The 18,140-nt window shown below is 45.9% G+C and overlaps 1 protein-coding gene across 2 annotated transcripts in view; it reads right to left on the bottom strand.

Moving 5' to 3' along the window:
• PARN (poly(A)-specific ribonuclease) overlaps positions 1-18,140 on the bottom strand; it is a 159,882-nt gene that overhangs the window by 128,948 nt on the left and 12,794 nt on the right. For both annotated transcript variants that reach the window (XM_080829727.1, XM_080829728.1), the window contains exons 7-13: positions 16,743-16,908; positions 14,635-14,700; positions 13,638-13,676; positions 12,040-12,082; positions 10,936-11,016; positions 6,933-6,989; positions 2,397-2,474 (exon numbers count right to left, since the gene is read on the bottom strand). In XM_080829727.1, the coding sequence (XP_080685853.1) occupies positions 2,397-2,474; positions 6,933-6,989; positions 10,936-11,016; positions 12,040-12,082; positions 13,638-13,676; positions 14,635-14,700; positions 16,743-16,908 (530 nt within the window). The remainder of the gene's footprint in view (positions 1-2,396; positions 2,475-6,932; positions 6,990-10,935; positions 11,017-12,039; positions 12,083-13,637; positions 13,677-14,634; positions 14,701-16,742; positions 16,909-18,140) is intronic.

Genomic DNA, 18,140 nt, shown 5'->3' with positions numbered 1-18,140 from the left:
CAGGCACTTAACGACTGAGCCACCCAGGTGCCCCAAGTTCTACCATTTTAAATATGTTTTCTCATTTATTCTCACCGCTTCTTCCAAGACTAGATAGAAGAAAACCATTTTCTCCCTCTGACAATGGCAGAACACAAAAAAGCTTAATTCCTAACTCGGGTGGCCTTAGTCACAAAGCAAGGGATAAAGCCATGGCTCCTAAGCCATGTGCTACTCTGCATGAAATCTCGAGCTCTTTCTACGAGACCTGGATTCAGAACTACAGTAGTTTCATTCAAGGTGATATTTACTGAGTGCTCACTACAATATGCTACGCTGGGCATTTAGACAGAGACAATAAAAAGGTTATACTCCTTGTGTGAGGAGCTAATCACCTAGAAGAAGGGGACGGGGTGAAGAAAAACCACATGCTCAAAGGCTATACCGTTCTTTGAGAGTTCAGAGAAGGAAAAAAGCAGCTCCTGGGCAAGGCAGCAGACAGGGAAACCTTCGGGGAAGAGGCGTGCACTAGACCTTGGTAAGATGGGTAAAGCTGTACAGAGGCAAATGAGGAGGAAAGCCGGAGACAATTCAGAGAGGAAGGAATCGTATACCAAAGCCACAGACGGGCAAAAACACAAAGCAGTCCCAGGAACAAATGCGCCCATCTTGCTGGGAGTAAGGAGGGTTGTGAGTAACTAGAAGATACAGGGCTATTGGGCCAGATCACAGAACTCTTGCCATACCAGGCTAAAAAAAATCAGCTGTAGAGAAAAGCAAAGAACGTGGGATTAGGTTCAGAATTTTAAGCAGGGTCAGTGATGTGAACAGAACCATGTGTCAGAAGATTATAAAACTGGCACAATCAGAAGACACTCATTTGTTAAATCAATATTTAATGCCCATTATGTGTCAAGCTCTGTTTGGTTAAACCAGTCACTTCCCTGGTTTAAAGGTCAAAAAATTATGAGAGGAGCTGCTATGCTTTGGTCTAATTGGCCAAAAGAAGTGGTTGACCTGAAGTAACCATCAGCTCTTTACATCTGGACACTGCCCGTTCACAGTCATCATGTTTGAGACTCAGCACCATGAAGTCTTTGAGTCGCAGAGGGTGTGATACCGTTTTCACAAGAAGCAATGACAACGTTGAGGTTGCGGAAACAGGGCAAAGGGAGCAAGAGACCCACAGTAGTCAGAGCTGGGCTTTGTTGGGCTTTTCCAAAGAAAGTAATCAAGATCCCAATGGAACAACGTCTCATAAGAAAGGTGAAGTGGGGCACCTGGGGGGCTCAGTGGGTTACGCGTCTGACTCTTCATTTTGGCTCAGGCCATGATCTCAGGGCTTTGAGCCTGAGCCCCATGTCGGGCTCCACACTGGGCATGGGACCTAAAATTCTCTCTGCCCCTCCTCTCCCCCGCAAAAGAAAACAGAGAGAACAAATAAAGGAGAGGGAGGACATGGTGATGGGAGGCAACCAAGATGAGCCCAGGTGCACAGTCAGGGAGCCAACGGGGAAGAGACAAGAGAAAGTCTTTTCCTGAAGAGCCAAAGAGGCGTGTGCCTTGGTGCCCTGAACCAGCCTGGCTCCAAGAGCAAAAAACCACCACGGTTAATGGAGATTCTAAGGGAAGCGGCCTAGCAAGGGGTCATCACAAATCGTGCAGGACCCCATCTGGTTTAGTCGACCTGAAACACTGCTCACCTTCAATGGCCCCATTATGGCTAATGTTAGCAGCAGCACACTAGAAGCCCACGCCCGTGGCTGGAAACCCCTGCCCGGCAGTAACAGAGCAAACCACTGGCGTCGAGTCGAAACAGATGTCCAACTCTGCTCTGGCAATGGCAGGCGACCGAAGATCCCTTACAATGGCTGATAAGTACCTCTCTTGAACAAGGTACGCCCAAGCACACGAGACTCTCTCTGGGAACGTGCTGCATACAAGGGAACAGCACTCACAGTACAGAACGCTTTCTCGGTAATAAGGAATTGTGGATTTTTTTTTTCAAGTTTTAATTTTAATTCCAGTTAACACACAGTGTTGTGTTAGTGTCACGTGCACAACACAGTGATTCAACACTTGCATACAACACCTGGTGCTCATCACAAGGGCACTCCGTTCCCACCACCTGTTCCCTCCATCCTCCCCACTCCCCGCCCCCCCCCAACCATCAGCGTGTTCTCTGGAATTAAGCGTCTGTTTCTTGGTTTGCCTCTCTCTCGCCTTTTTTCCCCCTTTACTCATTTGTTTTTCTTGTCTTCAACTCCACATGTAAGCGAAATCCTATGGTATTTGTCTTTCTCTGACTGACTTCTTTCACTTAGCATAATACGCTCTAGTTCCATTCATGTCAAGTCGTTGTAAATGGCAAGAAATGGTGGATTTTTAACCCAGGCGGGCAGGCAGGGGTCACTTACCGCAGGCAGAGGGCAGTAGAACTGATGAACCGTGTGCATGACATCCAAGAGCATGTTGTGTCCAATAACGAGTTTTCCCTAAAGAAAGTCAGGGTTAAGCAGAAGACTTCTTGGCACGAAATTTTATTAGGGCTTGAGAGTGAAATGTAGGGTTCAGATTCTATGAGGATTTTGTACTGAACTTACTTTTTGATATTTAAAAAAAAAAAAAAAACCAACCCTGCAGGGGCGCCGTGGCTCAGTGGGTTAAGACCTCTGCTTTCAGCTCAGGTCATGGTCTCAGGGTCCTGGGATCGAGCCCCACGTCGGGCTCTCTGCTCAGTGGGGAGCCTGCTTCCTCCTCTCTCCCTGCCTGCCTCTCTGACTACTCATAATCTCTATCAAATAAATAAATAAAATCTTAAAAAAAAAAAAAACCCTGCAAATAAATAAGCGAGGGCTGGTTTTATTCCTTTTCAGTCCTAAGAGTGCTCAATCCGTTCTGCAAAGTAAAAGCCCCAATGACTTTGATTTCATTGATCGTCTCTGCTTTTTATTCATCTTGCCACCTTCAAGAATCAGAAGGGGTAAAATTTTTATTGACGGGCTCAAAAAAGTAAATGAAAAGGCTAAGTACCCTGAGTTGTCAATAATTTGTGAATAGGCTCCAAATATCTATTCTAGAAGCGTATTCCTTAAAACGACTCATTTATTTTTAAAAGACATATTTGTGACAACAGGGAAAGGTAAAAATAATTAATTTCTCATTCTATGAAACAGAATGAATTCTCGTTCCCTTCAATCTATGTCAAAATTCACAAAGCATGTTCTTAAATACTATCTCCAGTGCAATTTATTGCTCTTCTACCAACTGAAGTACAATATGTGTTCAAGAAAACACTCCTTTGTGATAAAAACTAGACTACCAAAATGGAACGTCGTCTTCACTTTAGCCAGCCAGGTGACACCATTTTTAACAGAAAGCGTCTGGCCATCACAGTGGAGCTTCTGACTGTGTCCCAGGGCACCAACACAGGGAAACTTCTCGACTCACAGGGCTAAATGTAATTCTTAGAAATAAATAGTTCTATACGAAATCTTCCAAATCCAACAGCCAAGCTGTCCTTTGGGCTTGGTAACACCACAGTCGTACCTCGTGCCAGATCTGGGCTTCTAAACACCATTATCCAATAAAAGGAACCAGGGCTCCTTGGAGAATTCATGGATTCTAGAACTGAGGCAGGGAAAATACCACGTGGTCTGAACATCTTGTGATGCCAGAGAATGAGGAGGTACTCAAAAAAGGATGGGGGCCGGGGCGCCTGGGTGGCTCAGCCAGTTAAGCATCTGACTCTTGATTTCGGTTCAGGTCATGATCTCAGGGTGGTGAGATCAAGCCCCACATGGTGCTCCACACTGGCCATGGACTCTGTGCTTAAGATTCTTCCTCTCCCTCTGCTCCTCCCTGACCCCCACCCAGTCCCCCACCAAAAAACAAAGCAAAAAAGGGGCTTGTTCAAAGAACACAGAAGCCAACCTAAAGAAGCTCCAAAGGCCAAAGGTGGTACAATTTGAGCAACGAAAGAAACAAAATGCTAGACGATAATCCTTAGAATAAAATAAATTCCCCCGAGCCCATGCTCCTAAATATTGTTTTAAGTGAATAAACAAACAGGAAGGAAGGGACAGCTCTTCCTTACAGGAGAATTCCAAGAACAAATGTAGAAAGAAAGAGGAAATACAAACTTGCCATTAAAACCCCAGAGGAGGGACGCCTGAGTGGCTCAGTTGGTTAAGCGGCTGCCTTCGGCTCAGGTCATGATCCCAGCGTCCTGGGATCGAGTCCCACATCGGGCTCCTTGCTCGGCGGGGAGCCTGCTTCTCCCTCTGCCTCTGCCTACCACTCTGTCTGCCTGTGCTCGCTCGCTCTCTCTCTCTAACAAATAAATAAATTAAAAAAAAAAAAAAAACCCCAGAGGAATCATGGCTGTGGGCAAAATCCACCAAGATGCTGTATTACCGGGCAAGAGTCCGAAAAAACAGGCTTCCCATAGTCTCAAAGTATCTCCCCCAGTTTATTAACCACGAAGGGAATGTTACAGAACACAAATCCAGCGGACAGCACCTCCCCCAAGTGATCAAGGCCAAGATCAGGAGCTATCATTTCTGTGGCATTCTTGCCAGCACTGTATACCCCCAATCCAATCACAAGAAGAGATCGGACAAACCTACACTGACGGATATTTGACAAAGTGACAATCAAGATTCTTTAAAAACACTGAGGTTATAGGGGTGCCTGAGTGGCTCAGCTGGTTCAGCATGTGACTCTTGATTTTGGCTCAGGTCACGATCTCAGGGTAGTGGGATCAAGCCCGCATCAGGCTCTGTGCTTTGGTGCAGAGCCTGCTTGTGCCTGTCCCTCTGCTCCTCCCTGGCTCGTGCATGCACATGCGCTCTCTCTCTCTCCCCAATAAATAAATAAAATCTTTAAAAACACCGAGATTACAATAGACAATGAAAGATGGCCCAGACTGCTGAAGACTAAGGAAGAGAAACAAGTAAATGCAACGTGGGGTCCTGGAAAGAACCATGAACGCAGCGGGGAAAGTGACGATGTTCCAATAAGACCTAGAGTCTGGTTCATAACGTCGTCCCAGCTTTCACCTCCTGGTTCTGATAACCGCAGGGTTACAGGATGCGCTAGAAGGGCAGCGAGGTGAGGGACCTAGGGAAACTCTGTACTGTTTCTGTGACTGCTCTGAGTGTAAAATTCATACTAAATTAAGTTTTTTAACATTACAGAAAACACAGATTTACTACTAAGAGAAGAAGGGAAAGACTGCGGTGTGACGTAAACATTTATGCGTACTGAGTATTCACTGGCTTTACAGACCCCGTGTCTGTGTTTTTAAGGTATGTGACCTCTAAATTTTAAATGTCTGGGTCACTGATAAAGGGGACTTATCCTGGTAGTATACTTTGTGACGTTAACTACCAACAGTCAACAACGTGTTGTGCATCAGTCTGTAGGAGACGGACAACAGGGAGACGCTCACAGCCAGCGAAGGCATCTGAGTACGAACCAGGCCAACAGACCCAACTATCAGAACGGCCACGAGAGAGCTGAAGGCCAAGTGACCCCCCAACAGGTCTGTACTCAGGGCCAGCCTCAGTCAAATCAACCACTTCTCTGAAATCTCTGGCTGAGTGTGGATGATACAAGCAAATGTGACCAGAAACTCCTCCTTGCTTCTCTGGATACCTGTGTCTTAGCCACTTATGAACAGACTCATCCGACTTTCCATCCCGTTCTGGTTACTTCGCTGTCTTCTCTCACGGGGCTCTGTAACTGCTGTTCATCCCCAGTGGGGGACAATGGCATGCCTCCTCTCAAGGTCTTCTGTTCTCACAAGCCTGCACTTGACAGTGAGACAGCCACAGGAGGAACACGGAGGGAATCTCCATGGCCTCAAAGTGTCCTACGTGGCAAGCTCAGCACCCAGGGGACAAGATGATTCCTTCTCCAAGGGGCACAATTCCTTCTCCCGTGGCCAACTACTCTAGGAACAGAAAGTCTTAGCCTCCAGGCAATTGAGCATCCCAGCGAGCTGTCTGACTCGAATGTATAATCCACAAAACCACCAGCAGCCTGACCCAGTGTATCTATGCAAGATGTGGAGGCCTCTTTTCCAACAGGTTAGGGAACAAGCAAAAATGTCTGCCATACTGATCACAGAATGCTCTAGCATATTTACAAAAATGGTCAACACATTTTTAAAATTTATCATCATCAAGGCTACCACACAGAAGATTCAGTTACATTTGTGCAGAAGAACTCAACATAATCACTTTTAACCTCTAGATTCTTCTAATTATGGAACAAAAACACCCTTAGTCAGATACCACATTATCTCTCCCTATACTCCTTACTTGCTTATTCTACTTCCTGAGAACGGTTTTGAGAATAATAAAGGTTAGTTTCATGTAGCCGTATAAAGAAATCATAGTATAATCTTCCCACGTTTTGTACAAAAAAACCTTTTTAATTTTTTTATTTTTAAGTAATCTCTGCACCAACGTGGGGCTCGACTCACAACTGTCAGATCAAGAGTCTCAGGCTCTACGGGCTGAGCCAGCCAGGCACCCCTACGAGAAAACCTTCTGGAAAATGGTACAGATCCTATCGGCAATTATGATGTCACTGAGCACATTATAACCACGGTCTCCCTCCACACCAAACATTCTACACGTGGCCAAATGTGTAACTGGCAATGACGACTTAAGCGTTTCAACCTAAATGTTATGCTCAGGAATCTAGTTAAAAAGAAAAAGCCTGGGGGCACCTGGGTGGCTCAGTCATTGAGCGTCTGCCTTTGGCTCGGGTCATGATTCAGGGACCTGGGATCGAGCCCCACATCAGTCTCCCTGATGGCGGGGAGCCTGCTTCCCCCTCTCCCACTTCCCCTGCTTATGTTCCCTCCCTCGCCGTCACTCTGACAAATGATAAATAAATAAAAATCTTAAAAAAAAAAACAAAAAAAAGCCCGGCTCACTTACCGAATTGGCAATGGCGTGGATGACTCTAGAAAATCCCACAGCATCATTCAGTTCTTCCTGATTTAGAGAAACAAACCAAGACAACTACTGACATACAGATATTCCTTATTTGAACAGGTTAAAGCACAGCCCCCCAAAACACTTTAGTGTTATCCTGAGTTTGATACCTTTAGTTTCCCTGTTCTGTCTTCATCATCCCAAAGAACGGCCTCTGAAATAACCTATGTACACACCTTTCTTCTGTTTTTAAACGTGGAATGAGCAAGTCCCAAATTATTCATTAGCTACTAAAATAACGGTACCGAGGGTTTACCCATCACTTCGCATCATCTGCTGAAATTTCCAAGTCCCCCAAGTGGCCTTAAAAACACAAACTCTTCGAAGCTGCCACCTGCTGGCCAAATTCAATACTGCATTAAATTCAGAGGAAGCCCATCCAGCAGCTGGCTGACGGATCCAATCAAGCATTGCCCTAACTCCTGGCTTTCTTCCTTGCCAAATGCATTTTCGTACATTTAAAACATAGCACTCTGAGACTCAGCCCCACCCAGTTTCTTCTCTCCTTTCCTCCCAGTGATGTCCTAAGAGGCTCAATTTCTCTATCTGGACACACTGTCCTCAGCGCTATGCTGGACGCACCAGCTGTCCCTTCCTGTCTCATCAGAGCTCTGTTACTCGAGACTTCTCTCCGCTCACTAGCTCCTTGCAGCCCTCTGCTCTCTGGCCTCACCCTCAGTGAAACTGCTCCTCTCTTCAAACTACTCCCAAGGCTAACGAGTGATGGCAGGGATAGGGAGGAACGGGAACACTCGTTCCCTGCTGGTGGGAATGTAAAGTGGTATGGTCGCTATGGAAAACGGTACGGCAGTGCCCCCCAAAATTAAATACAGAATTTCCCTACGACCCAGTGATTTCATGTCTGGGGATATACCCGGAAGAACTGAAAGCAGAGACTCTAAGAGATACCTGCACACCCATGATCAGAGCAGCACTATTCACAAGACCCAAAAGGCAGAAGGAACCAAGTGTCCATGACAGATGGATGAAGAAAACGTGGTCTCTACGGACAGTGGACTACTAGTCAGCTTAAAAAGGAAGGGAATTCTGACACCTGCTACTGCACGGCTGAACCCGGAGGACAGTGTGCTGAATGAACTAAACCAGCCCCCAAAAGACAAATGCTGGATGATGCCACTTACATGAGGTACCTAGAGTGGTCTGACTCAGAGACAAAGTAAAAGGGTGGATGGCAGGGGCTGGTGGGGGCAGACAGTTAGTATTTAATGGGATGAGAACGGTTACAGGGAAGGATGGTGTGGCTACACAAGGGGAAAGCATTTAACACTACAGAACTGTACACTTCGAAACAGGAGATTTTAAATAAATTTTAAATAAATTTTAATTTTAAAATTTAGTTTTAAAATTTAAATAAATTTTAAATAAATTTTCTATTATGTGTACTTTCCCACAATCAAAATTCCTTTTTAATTTTTAAGAATATATTTTTTAAAAAACTTTATAATCCTATGCAAATGTTCGAATGACATATTTTAGGACTTTGTCCCAGATAAACTGTTAACTCTTAGGAAAAGCCATGAATCATTCATTCTGGGGCACCTGGGTGGCTCAGGCAGTTAAGTGTCTGCCTTCGGCTCAGGGCATGATCCCGGGGTCCTGGGATCGAGCCCCGTGTCGGGCTCCCTGCTCAGCGGTGCGTCCGCTTCTCCCTCTGCTCCTCCCTCCTGCTCAGTGCTAACTCGCTATCTCACTTTTTCTCTCAAATAAATAAATCATTTGTTCACACGCCCTCTACACCTACCATAATGCTTGAACACACGGTGAATACACTACAAATGGCGAATAAGTAATTTCACCCTAACTCCTATGCCAAAATGTTCATTGTTCCTTGGACCCAGAGGTCCTTCTTGTCAGGTGGATGAGCAGCCAAATTCCTGGAAGGATGAGTGCTGCGCTGGGGTCCCTGCTAAGTATCTCAGTTCCCTGCGGTCTCAGATTTCTGTCTTGTTCTCCCCTCTGTCCTCTGGGTTGGAATTCTAGCTCTCAAAACTGTTATTAAACTTTCACTGCAACACTTAAAAATCATTATTATTAAAAAAAAAAATAAGGAAAACTATTCCCAAGACTAAACCCAGTGGCCACATCTCCATCTTTATCCTTAACTTCTTCTCTGTTGACATTCCCCTCTTCGAACAGTCTCTTCCCTTGGCTGCTGGTCACATTTTCCTCTGGGTACATTTTCCTACTTCTGCTTATCATTTAAATGCCAGATCCCTCAGGAACCTAGCCCAGACCATCTTATCCTGGTTCTTCGGCACACGTAGGTGCTCCAGCCCAGTCCTGGTCTCCTGACCGATGACAGCCACACCTAGCCCTCACCTCACCTTCTCTCCTGCGTGCCAGAAGGACAAGCCTGCTGATAGGAAACCTACCCATGGACATCCCAAGACATCCAAAATGTCATCAGGTCAAAAAACAGAAGGTAGGGCGCCTGGGTGGCTCAGTGGGTTAAAGCCTCTGCCTTCAGCTCAGGTCATGATCCCAGAGTCCTGGGATCAAGGCCCACATTGGGTTCTCTGCTCAGCAGGGAACCTGCTTCCTCCTCTCTCTCTGCCTGCCTCTCCACCTACTTACGATCTGTGTCTGTGTATCTACTAAAGATCTGTGTCTGTCAAATAAATAAATATCTTAAAAAAAAAAAACCAACAGAAGGTAAAATCCTTGTCCAATGTGGGGGGACAGCTGTGCCGTGGTGCCTGGTGACTTTGCACGTTTCCACACAGGCAAAGGCCTGAGTCCCGACCCATTTCTGTGTTGGTGGAACACCCAGGAAGAGTAGGTGGGAGGCTGTCATGAGGGTCTCTCACTGCCTTCCAGGTTCTGATGAGGCCTGGGGTTTTCTGCCCCCATCCTTTGCAGAAGAGAGCTATGGCACAGAATAGGACTCAGCTGCCCTCTAGAATGAGCTCCTTGGTAATGGGGTACCCACAACTCACACTGCGGTCCCCTGGCCCCTCTGGTCTCTGTGCTGTCATTTTGGTGGGTGGGACCAACGCAGCCAGTACCTCTGGCCGCTCTTCCTTCTCCTGCCCAAGTACTAACTAGGCCCGACCCCGCTTAGCTTCCAAGATCAGAGGGCATCAGGCACGGTTAGAGTGGGATGGCCACACACTGCTCTTCCTTCTCTGTGGAAGTAATAAGTTGTCTACATCCAGCAATGGCTTTCCGCATCCTTCCTGACTCAAGTCAGTCAGGTGTGGCCCTGCCTTATGCATGTGGGAGCTCTTGGCCTCCTCTGCCTGTGTCCCCCTACCAGGATCACTCTGGCCCACCCCCATCTGACACCAGTCTACTCAGAGGCTCAGATTTATGGCTTGACTATCTTTCTTGTTTCCCTTCTACTTTCACCACTCACACCCAATCCCAAATTCCACTGATTCTACCTTCTAAACCTCTCCAGGGTCCACCTACATTGCTCCGCACTATCCTACCCCAGCTCCCTGACATCTCACAGCGAGGTCAGTCCACAGCATAACTGGTCTCCCTGCCTCCGGTCCTCCTCCCTGGGATCCGCTCTCCGGACCACAACCAGGGTGACGATGCTCCAACAATGCAAATACCATGTCATCCTAATCTGTCGCATTAACAGTTCCACGGTTTGTTTTAGGGAAACCAGCAACTGTGCCCGGAGCTACACACAGCAGCATTAGCTAACAGGCATGCGGTTCAGGGACACACAATCCGAATGATGACCAAGAAGATGGTTTCTTCGAGACTGCTTCACGGTTAGACTCACTTTGGTGGCTGTGTCTATTTTTAACCTTAAGTTTCCTCGTTCTGAGTTTCTGCCACCTCAATTCTGCTACGGTAGGACACTATTCATGACGCTAAATGCGACACAGGACCTACAAACACAAGTCCTAAGGCCTGAGTCAGTATCAAGGGGTCGCTTCTCACCCAAAGGACATGAACGTGACTCAGTCACCTGTTCCTTAGCGAGTTTCTGCTGCTCCCTCCTCTTACGCTCTTCCTCATCTACTTTGCTGATGACGATGTAGCGCTCCTTCTGAAAGACATAAAGCAGACGTCCAACTTTCCAGAGGCAACCTGACCTCAAACAACTCAGATTCCGCTGCCATTCGAAGTTACACGTTTTGCCAGCACACAGCCTTCCTGGGCTAATCCGATGAAAGTATTTTGAAACGCCGCCGAAAACTGAGTTGATGTGTTACAAACCAAAATTCTGCCTTGGCGTGTGCGTGACGTTTGCTCGTGTCTTATTAACTCACCCCAACGGAGGTCACCTCCAAGCATCAACAGACTGTGAGAAGAAGATACGTTTCACGATGAACACTAAGAAGTTATGCTGCATGTGAACGTGAATTTCTGAACAGGTGGCTTTAAATTAAATTTCTATGTATTTCCCTGACATAAGAAAAAAGTCCTGGCTTTCCCGTCAGAACACCAGTCCCTTCTTTCTCATGTTTTCCATTTTGTATCAATTAAGCATACCACATTCTGAGTCCGAGTCTGAGACGTATCTTCTACCAAGATTTTTCAAATTACTTCATCTTTTGTTTCATCGGACATCCGACTCAGGAGCAACCGCGTAATTCTACAGTTCTGCATTTTTGCTAATGGAACCCACCCTCAGCCTCCCATGGCCCATTAGGGGTCCACGAGCACACCTCGGGAGTATGTGCTAGAGCGATGCCTATGCTTATGCCCCAGATTCTATGAATTTCACGAGCCCGCCGAACAGGAAGCCTTTTTTTTTTTCATGCAGAGCACTACAGCTTTCTGCCATCATCAGAAGGCATACTAACGTTTGCATACGTTCAAGTTTCCAAAGCATGTTCATGTCCGTGGACCCACTTGATCCCCACAAAACAGGTGTGAAACAGGCACGGACAGTCACTGTCAGGTGGGTCCTCCAGAGTACAAATGAGGAAGACGAGGCTTCCTGAGGTGAACTGACGTGCCCAAGGCCACCCAGCTCACAGGAAGCAGAGCCAGGAGTCAATGCTGACTCTGGGCACGTTCAACGTATCACTGCATGGGTTTGGTGCCCGACAGTTCTTGGGGTTACCTTTTCAGTTTCTAAAGTGTCAACGTGGATGCCTTTGGGATACCTAAAGAAGAGACAGACAATAGGACATCACCAGGGGAGACAATGACAGCTAAAGCCCTAGGTATTTTCAAAGCAAATCTACAGCTATAGTTCAGTAAGCTTTATTAAATATAAAATAAACACTACTATGATGAAGACTTTATAGGAAGCCTAGTCCATAATACTCCAGCTCCCCAAGATTGCTCTATATCTGCTTTTTAAAAGGCAGGAGTGTATCTGATTTCAAGTTAATTTTTTGGGACGAAGACATCTTCTGAGGTGTCATGCACCACATGACACAGTCAGCTCATTACCACATAGTCAAATCTTGCTTCCGAATATAAGAACATTTACTTCCTAAGGGAAACTGTAAAGGCCATTTTATGGGGCATACATAGAGAAGGTTTGAGAAAAGTTAGCTCTGCCGTAGTTTGGCATGGTAGCTTGCAAGAGCCAAGGAGAGGAATCTGGAACCCACACGGAGTACACTGCAACGGTAACATGACAGGAAAGGAGCCCAGTCAGAGGACAACGGCCCTTTTCCTGTTTGGTTCAAAGTAAATTTCATGTACGTATCACTGATAGATCCTAATGGGAGAATAAGGGCCCCAACATCAAATACAAATATCCAACTGCTCATCACTCATGTTCAATTTTTGGGCTAGAGATCCACCTGAAAATACAGAGGGTCCTTGGGTGGCTCAGTGAAGTATCCAACTCTTGATTTCAGCTCAGGTCATGATCTCACGGTCATGAGATCAAGTCCTGCGATGGGCTCCGTGCTCAGCATGGAGTCTGCTTGAGATTCTCTCCCTCACCCTCTGCCCCTCTGTACCACCCCCTCACGCGCACACACATACACATGCTCTCCCCCCGCCCCCAAAAAAAGAAAAGAAAAGAAAATACAGAGAAACCACCAGAGACACCTCCAGAAAAACACCTGCACAAGATCGTGGATGTGAATTCAGGGGATCCAGAGGCCTCCTGAAACCCACCCATGGTCCAACCCCTGCTTTAGAAAGAGCACTCATTGGGGCACCTGGGTGGCTCAGTGGGTTAAAGCCTCTGCCTTCAGCTTGGATCATGATCCCAAGGTCCTGGGATCGAGCCCCACATCCAGCTCTCTGCTCAGTGGGGAGCCTGCTTCCTCCTCTCTCTCTCTCTCCCTGCCTCTCTGCCTACTTGTGATCTCTGCCAAATACATAATTAAAATCTTAAAAAAAAAGAGCACTCATCTGGCTGTTTTCTAGATCTTAAAATCCCATCTGTATCATATACCGTCAAAGACCACAACACCATACATCCAGAACTTAATGTACTTCAGGCCAAAGTGACAAAAGAAAATTTTAAAGGCTTAAAAGCACATGCTAAGAAACAACAGCAAAGGAAATTAGCGGGTATGTAAGGAACTTAAGAAGTAGGGGGAAGTGGCACAATAAAGCAGGGCCCAGGAGTGTGACACGGTCAGATGACCAAGAGCTGCACAATCTTAAAAGTGAGAAAAAAGCTAAAAGATTATATACAGTTTTCAATCCTGGGCCCCTCACAGAGCTCTTACACATAATATAAACACTTACTTCCAGCTCAAAGTCTGATAAATCAGTTTTCTTTGGAACCTATAAGAAGAAAAGAGAAGGTCCTGATTTGGGCTTGTTAAAAGAAAATCCTAGCCGATCAAGCACTGGTTGGGAAAGACATTTAATTTTCCAAAGTGAGTCCATGAGAAGTGACAGGTGATATGCCAACAAAATACAGGCGGGCTATCTGAGGTGGCAGGATCCCTTGTCACCTGTGTTCATCAGAATCTTCTTTATTATTATTATTATTATTATCGTTCCATTTACCCAAGAGGTAAAAGATCTTATCCAACCAAAGTATCACTTCTCGTGGCCGTACAGTGACTTTAAGAGAGACACATGCATTAAAACACTCTTGTGGGGGCACCTGGGTGGCCCAATGGGTTGAGCCTCTGCCTTCGGCTTGGGTCGTGGTCTCAGGGTCCTGGGATCGAGCCCCATATCAGGCTCTCTGCTCAGCAGGGAGCCTGCTTCCCCCCTCACCTCTGCCTGCCTCTCTGCCTACGTGTGATCTCACTCTGTCTGTCAAATAAAATAAATAAAATTAAAAAAAAAAAACACTTTTGTAAAGCTAGTCACAAAGTAAAAGGGAAGTAAGGTGTTTGAGTCACTGCCTCTTTTGAGCACTGATTGCTCTTTGCTGCAGAGAGAAACCAGAAGGACAGAAGCAAGCTGACAGCGAATGCTTCCCTTTAAGCTGTCAGGTGTTAACCATTCTTCAAGGCTAAAGTAATTATACCACTCTGGGGCTTGACTTAAAGCCAAAGAGGCACAAGGGTTTTCTCAACCCTCTGAGATAGGACAAGCTGTTCATTCAGTGTCTCAATACACCACTGTCCCCACTGTGTTAATGCTAAAGTTAGTGCTTACATCCTGGGAACACACAAATAATAAGACGACTATGAATGTGCGTTTCAAAGACCAAAACGGAGCACATGCCAGAAATCATCCACCTCTCCAAAAAAAAGAATGCGTGAAAACATTCAGGGCAACTAACCCAGTACATGGCTCTAAATCCAAGTTCTTGTTTTCTTCACTTTGTAGTAAGTCTTCTATTTTCTCTCTGCGGAATTCGAATGAAAACATCACCATCATTATCTTCAAGGAATGAAGTCACAGACCCACAGAATATAACCATACTCAGGAGCAATCTCACTGTAAGATCATAGGTCAGTGTAACTTTACCCAATCGGATTATAAGTTTTTAGCTACACTGAACAAGTTATACATGGTTCCCCATAGAAATACTTTATTTGGGGATCGCCTGGGCGGCGCAGTTGGTTAAGCACCCAACTCTTGGTCACGGGTCATGGGCTCAGGGTTGTGAGATTGAGCCCTGCAGTGTGGGGCTCCCTGCTCAGCTCGGAGTCTGCTTGTGATTCTCTCTCCCTCCCCCTCTGCCCCTCCTGCACATGATGCCTCTCTCCCTCTCTCCCCCTCTTTCTCTTTTTTTTTAAAGATTTTATTTATTTATTTATTTGACAGAGAGAGACCACAAATAGGCAGAGAGGCAGGCAGAGAGAGGGGCAGAAGCAGGCTCCCTGCTGAGCAGAGAGCCCGATGTGGGGCTCGATCCCAGGACCCTGAGATCATGACCTGAGCCGAAGGCAGAGGCTTAACCCACTGAGCCACTCAGGCGCCCCTCTTTCTCTCTTTAAAACTAAATAAATCTTTTTTAAAAAAATACCTCATTTGGACACAATCTTTTTGTTGCTGTTATTCATGAGTTAGGGAAACTTCTCAAGGATTCATCAAAACAAGTGGCTAAATTTTTTACCTTTCTAAGGGAGGGGGAGTAGGGGGTTGGGCAAAATGGGTGAAAGGGAGAGGGAGATACAGGCCTCCAGTTAGGAAATAAGTAAGTCACAGGGGAAGGGGGTAGGAGGATGGGGTACCTGAGTGATGGACAGTAAGGAGGGCACATGATGTAATGAGCACTGGGTGTTATATAAGACTGATGAATCACTGAGCTCTACTTCTGAAACCAATAATACACTATACGTTAATCAAATTTAAGTTAAAAAAATAAAACCAAAAAAATGAAATAAGTCATGCGAATAAAAAGCAGAGCGTTAGGAATACCACCAATGGCCCTGTAAGAGCTGAGTAACGGGACAGATGGGAGCTACATGTGCAAACACAACACAACGTATAATCCTGTCAAATCACTGCTGTACACCTGAAACTCATGTAACATTGTGTGTCAACTATACTCAAGGAAAATGAAGTCACTATATTAATTTTTACTTTTCTAGTAAAGCAGTTATACCGAAAACTCAAGATAACCAGACGCTCCTCCAGTGGCCGGTGTGCTAGTCAGAAATTTCATTCAAAAAACAAAACAAAACAGGGGCACCTGGGTGGCTCAGTGGGTTAAAGCCTCTGCTTTTGGCTCAGGTCATGATCCCAGGGTCCCAGGATTGAGCCCCGCATCGGGCTTTCTGCTCTGCAGGGAGCCTGCTTCCTCCCCTCTCTCTGCCTGCCTCTCTGCCTACTTGTGATCTCTGTCAAATAAATAAATAAAATCTTTAAAAAACAAAACAAAACAAAAACATGGATGTGTTGCAAATATCCAAATGGGCCTGTTTTGTTCCTCTGCCTTCAGGGAAACTGGCTGATGTTTATAGGGCCCTCCGTCCATACAGGGGGTATGCCCACTGGCCGAGAGAGTCTCTTGCCCAAGACACGTGGGAAGTCTAAGTAAAATACACAAAATTCTATTTTACAATGTGCTGTGATTACACAAATTCAGGTATGACACAATGAAATCCTGCCACTCACCCTATCACCCCTGCATGTGCTATGTGCGTGCAGCCCAAGCTTAAAATACAGATGCTGGGGGACGCCTGGGTGGCTCGGTCAGCTGGGCGTCTGCCTTTTGCTAGGGTCATGATCTCAGGGTCCTGGGGTCGAGCCCCGCATCGGGCTCTCTGCTTAGCAGACAGTCTGCTTCTCTCTCTCCCTCTGTGCCTCCCAACAATTCATGCTCTCTCTCTCTCTCTCTCTCAAATAAATAAATAAAATCATAAAAAAAAAATACAGCTGTCAGTTGGGCACCAGCACACATTTACATAATGCACATTTGGTTTCTGTTCTGGAACTTACACCACTTGGTCAATGAACTTCTTCTGGTCCTCAGGAATTGTCACAGGACATTTGGAAGTGTTTGGAGATACGTAAGACAGCGCTCCTGCGCCATTGGACTGCAGACGTTTTTCATCATACTGCTCTCTTAACTGTCTTTCTTCTTCTTGATTTAAATACGGAATTCCTAAGGGTAATTTTAAAAAGAATGCATTAGCAGAAGTAACTAAACATTAAAATTTTAACATAAAAATTCTTGAACAAACCAGTGAATCTAAAACACTCAGGAAAGACTGAACATATATAACTATATCCCAAAAATATCAAGAGAAAAAGCAAGTGATTTTGAAATAACGTCTGTCTGTTCATTTGCTCCTGTCATTCATTCTTTTGCCAGAAAATGCTTATTTGGTACTTCTACCCGGCCAGGCGCTATCTCGGGCACAAGGGGTTGTCAAGGGGAGAAAGGAGACGCATTCTGCCCTGCAGTGAATGGAGAGGCCTTCGACAAGATGATCAGACAAGGTCACTGCGAGGGAAGATCCCAAGGATAAGAACGCCTCAGGCGGGCAAAGAGCCAGGGGAGGAGTATTTCAGGCAAGGGAACAAGTATAAACACGCAGAGAACGGAAGGGTGCAGGCTGCTCCCAAAACAGCAAGCAAGCTGGCACGCCCAGAACACGGTGAGCAGGAGAACAGCACAATATCAGCATGGAAAGGACAGAGCAAGACTGCCCAGGCCTTTACAGGCAAGGATAAGAATTAATTCTACCCTGGGGCGCCTGGGTGGCTCAGTCGGTTAAGCGTCTGACTTCGGCTGAGGTCAGGATCCCAGGGTCCTGGGATCAAGTCCTTCGTGGAGCTCCCTGCTCAGCGGGGAGTCTGCTTCTCCCTCTGCCCCACCCCCTGCTTTTACACACACTCTCTCTCTCTCTTGCAAAAATAAATAAATAAAATCTTTAAAAAGAAAAAAAGAATTTGTTTTATTTTAAGAGCAATGGAATGCCATTAGAAGGTTTTAGGCAAGATAATTACATTATCCGCTTCTCGTTTGTAAGAGATCATTTAGACTCCTCTGAGGGTTGAAGTAGGGAAGTCAGTTGAAAGCAACTGTCCAGGTAAGAGGTAACTGCTTCTATCGGAGGTCAGTAAACTTTCTCTTGAGGGGGGAAACACACAGTAAATGTTTCAGACTTGTGGGCCACACGGGGAGCACTGTTACAACCAATCAACTCTGTTCTTCCAACATGAAAACAGCCATACACACAGGGTAAAAGAACGGATGTGGCTTTATTTAAAAGACGACCTTATTTACAAAGTAGGCAGTGGGTCATGCTTTGTGACCCAGCTTAGACTACAGAGACGAAGAGAATGAATAGAGTGAGAGGAGGGAGAGAACCTGCGGATATTACTGGAAGG

Source organism: Martes martes, assembly GCF_963455335.1.
Source record: "Martes martes genome assembly, chromosome: 18".
Taxonomy (NCBI): domain Eukaryota; kingdom Metazoa; phylum Chordata; class Mammalia; order Carnivora; family Mustelidae; genus Martes; species Martes martes.
Note: the sequence above shows the minus strand (reverse complement) of the source record. Positions and strands in the feature narration are given on the sequence as shown.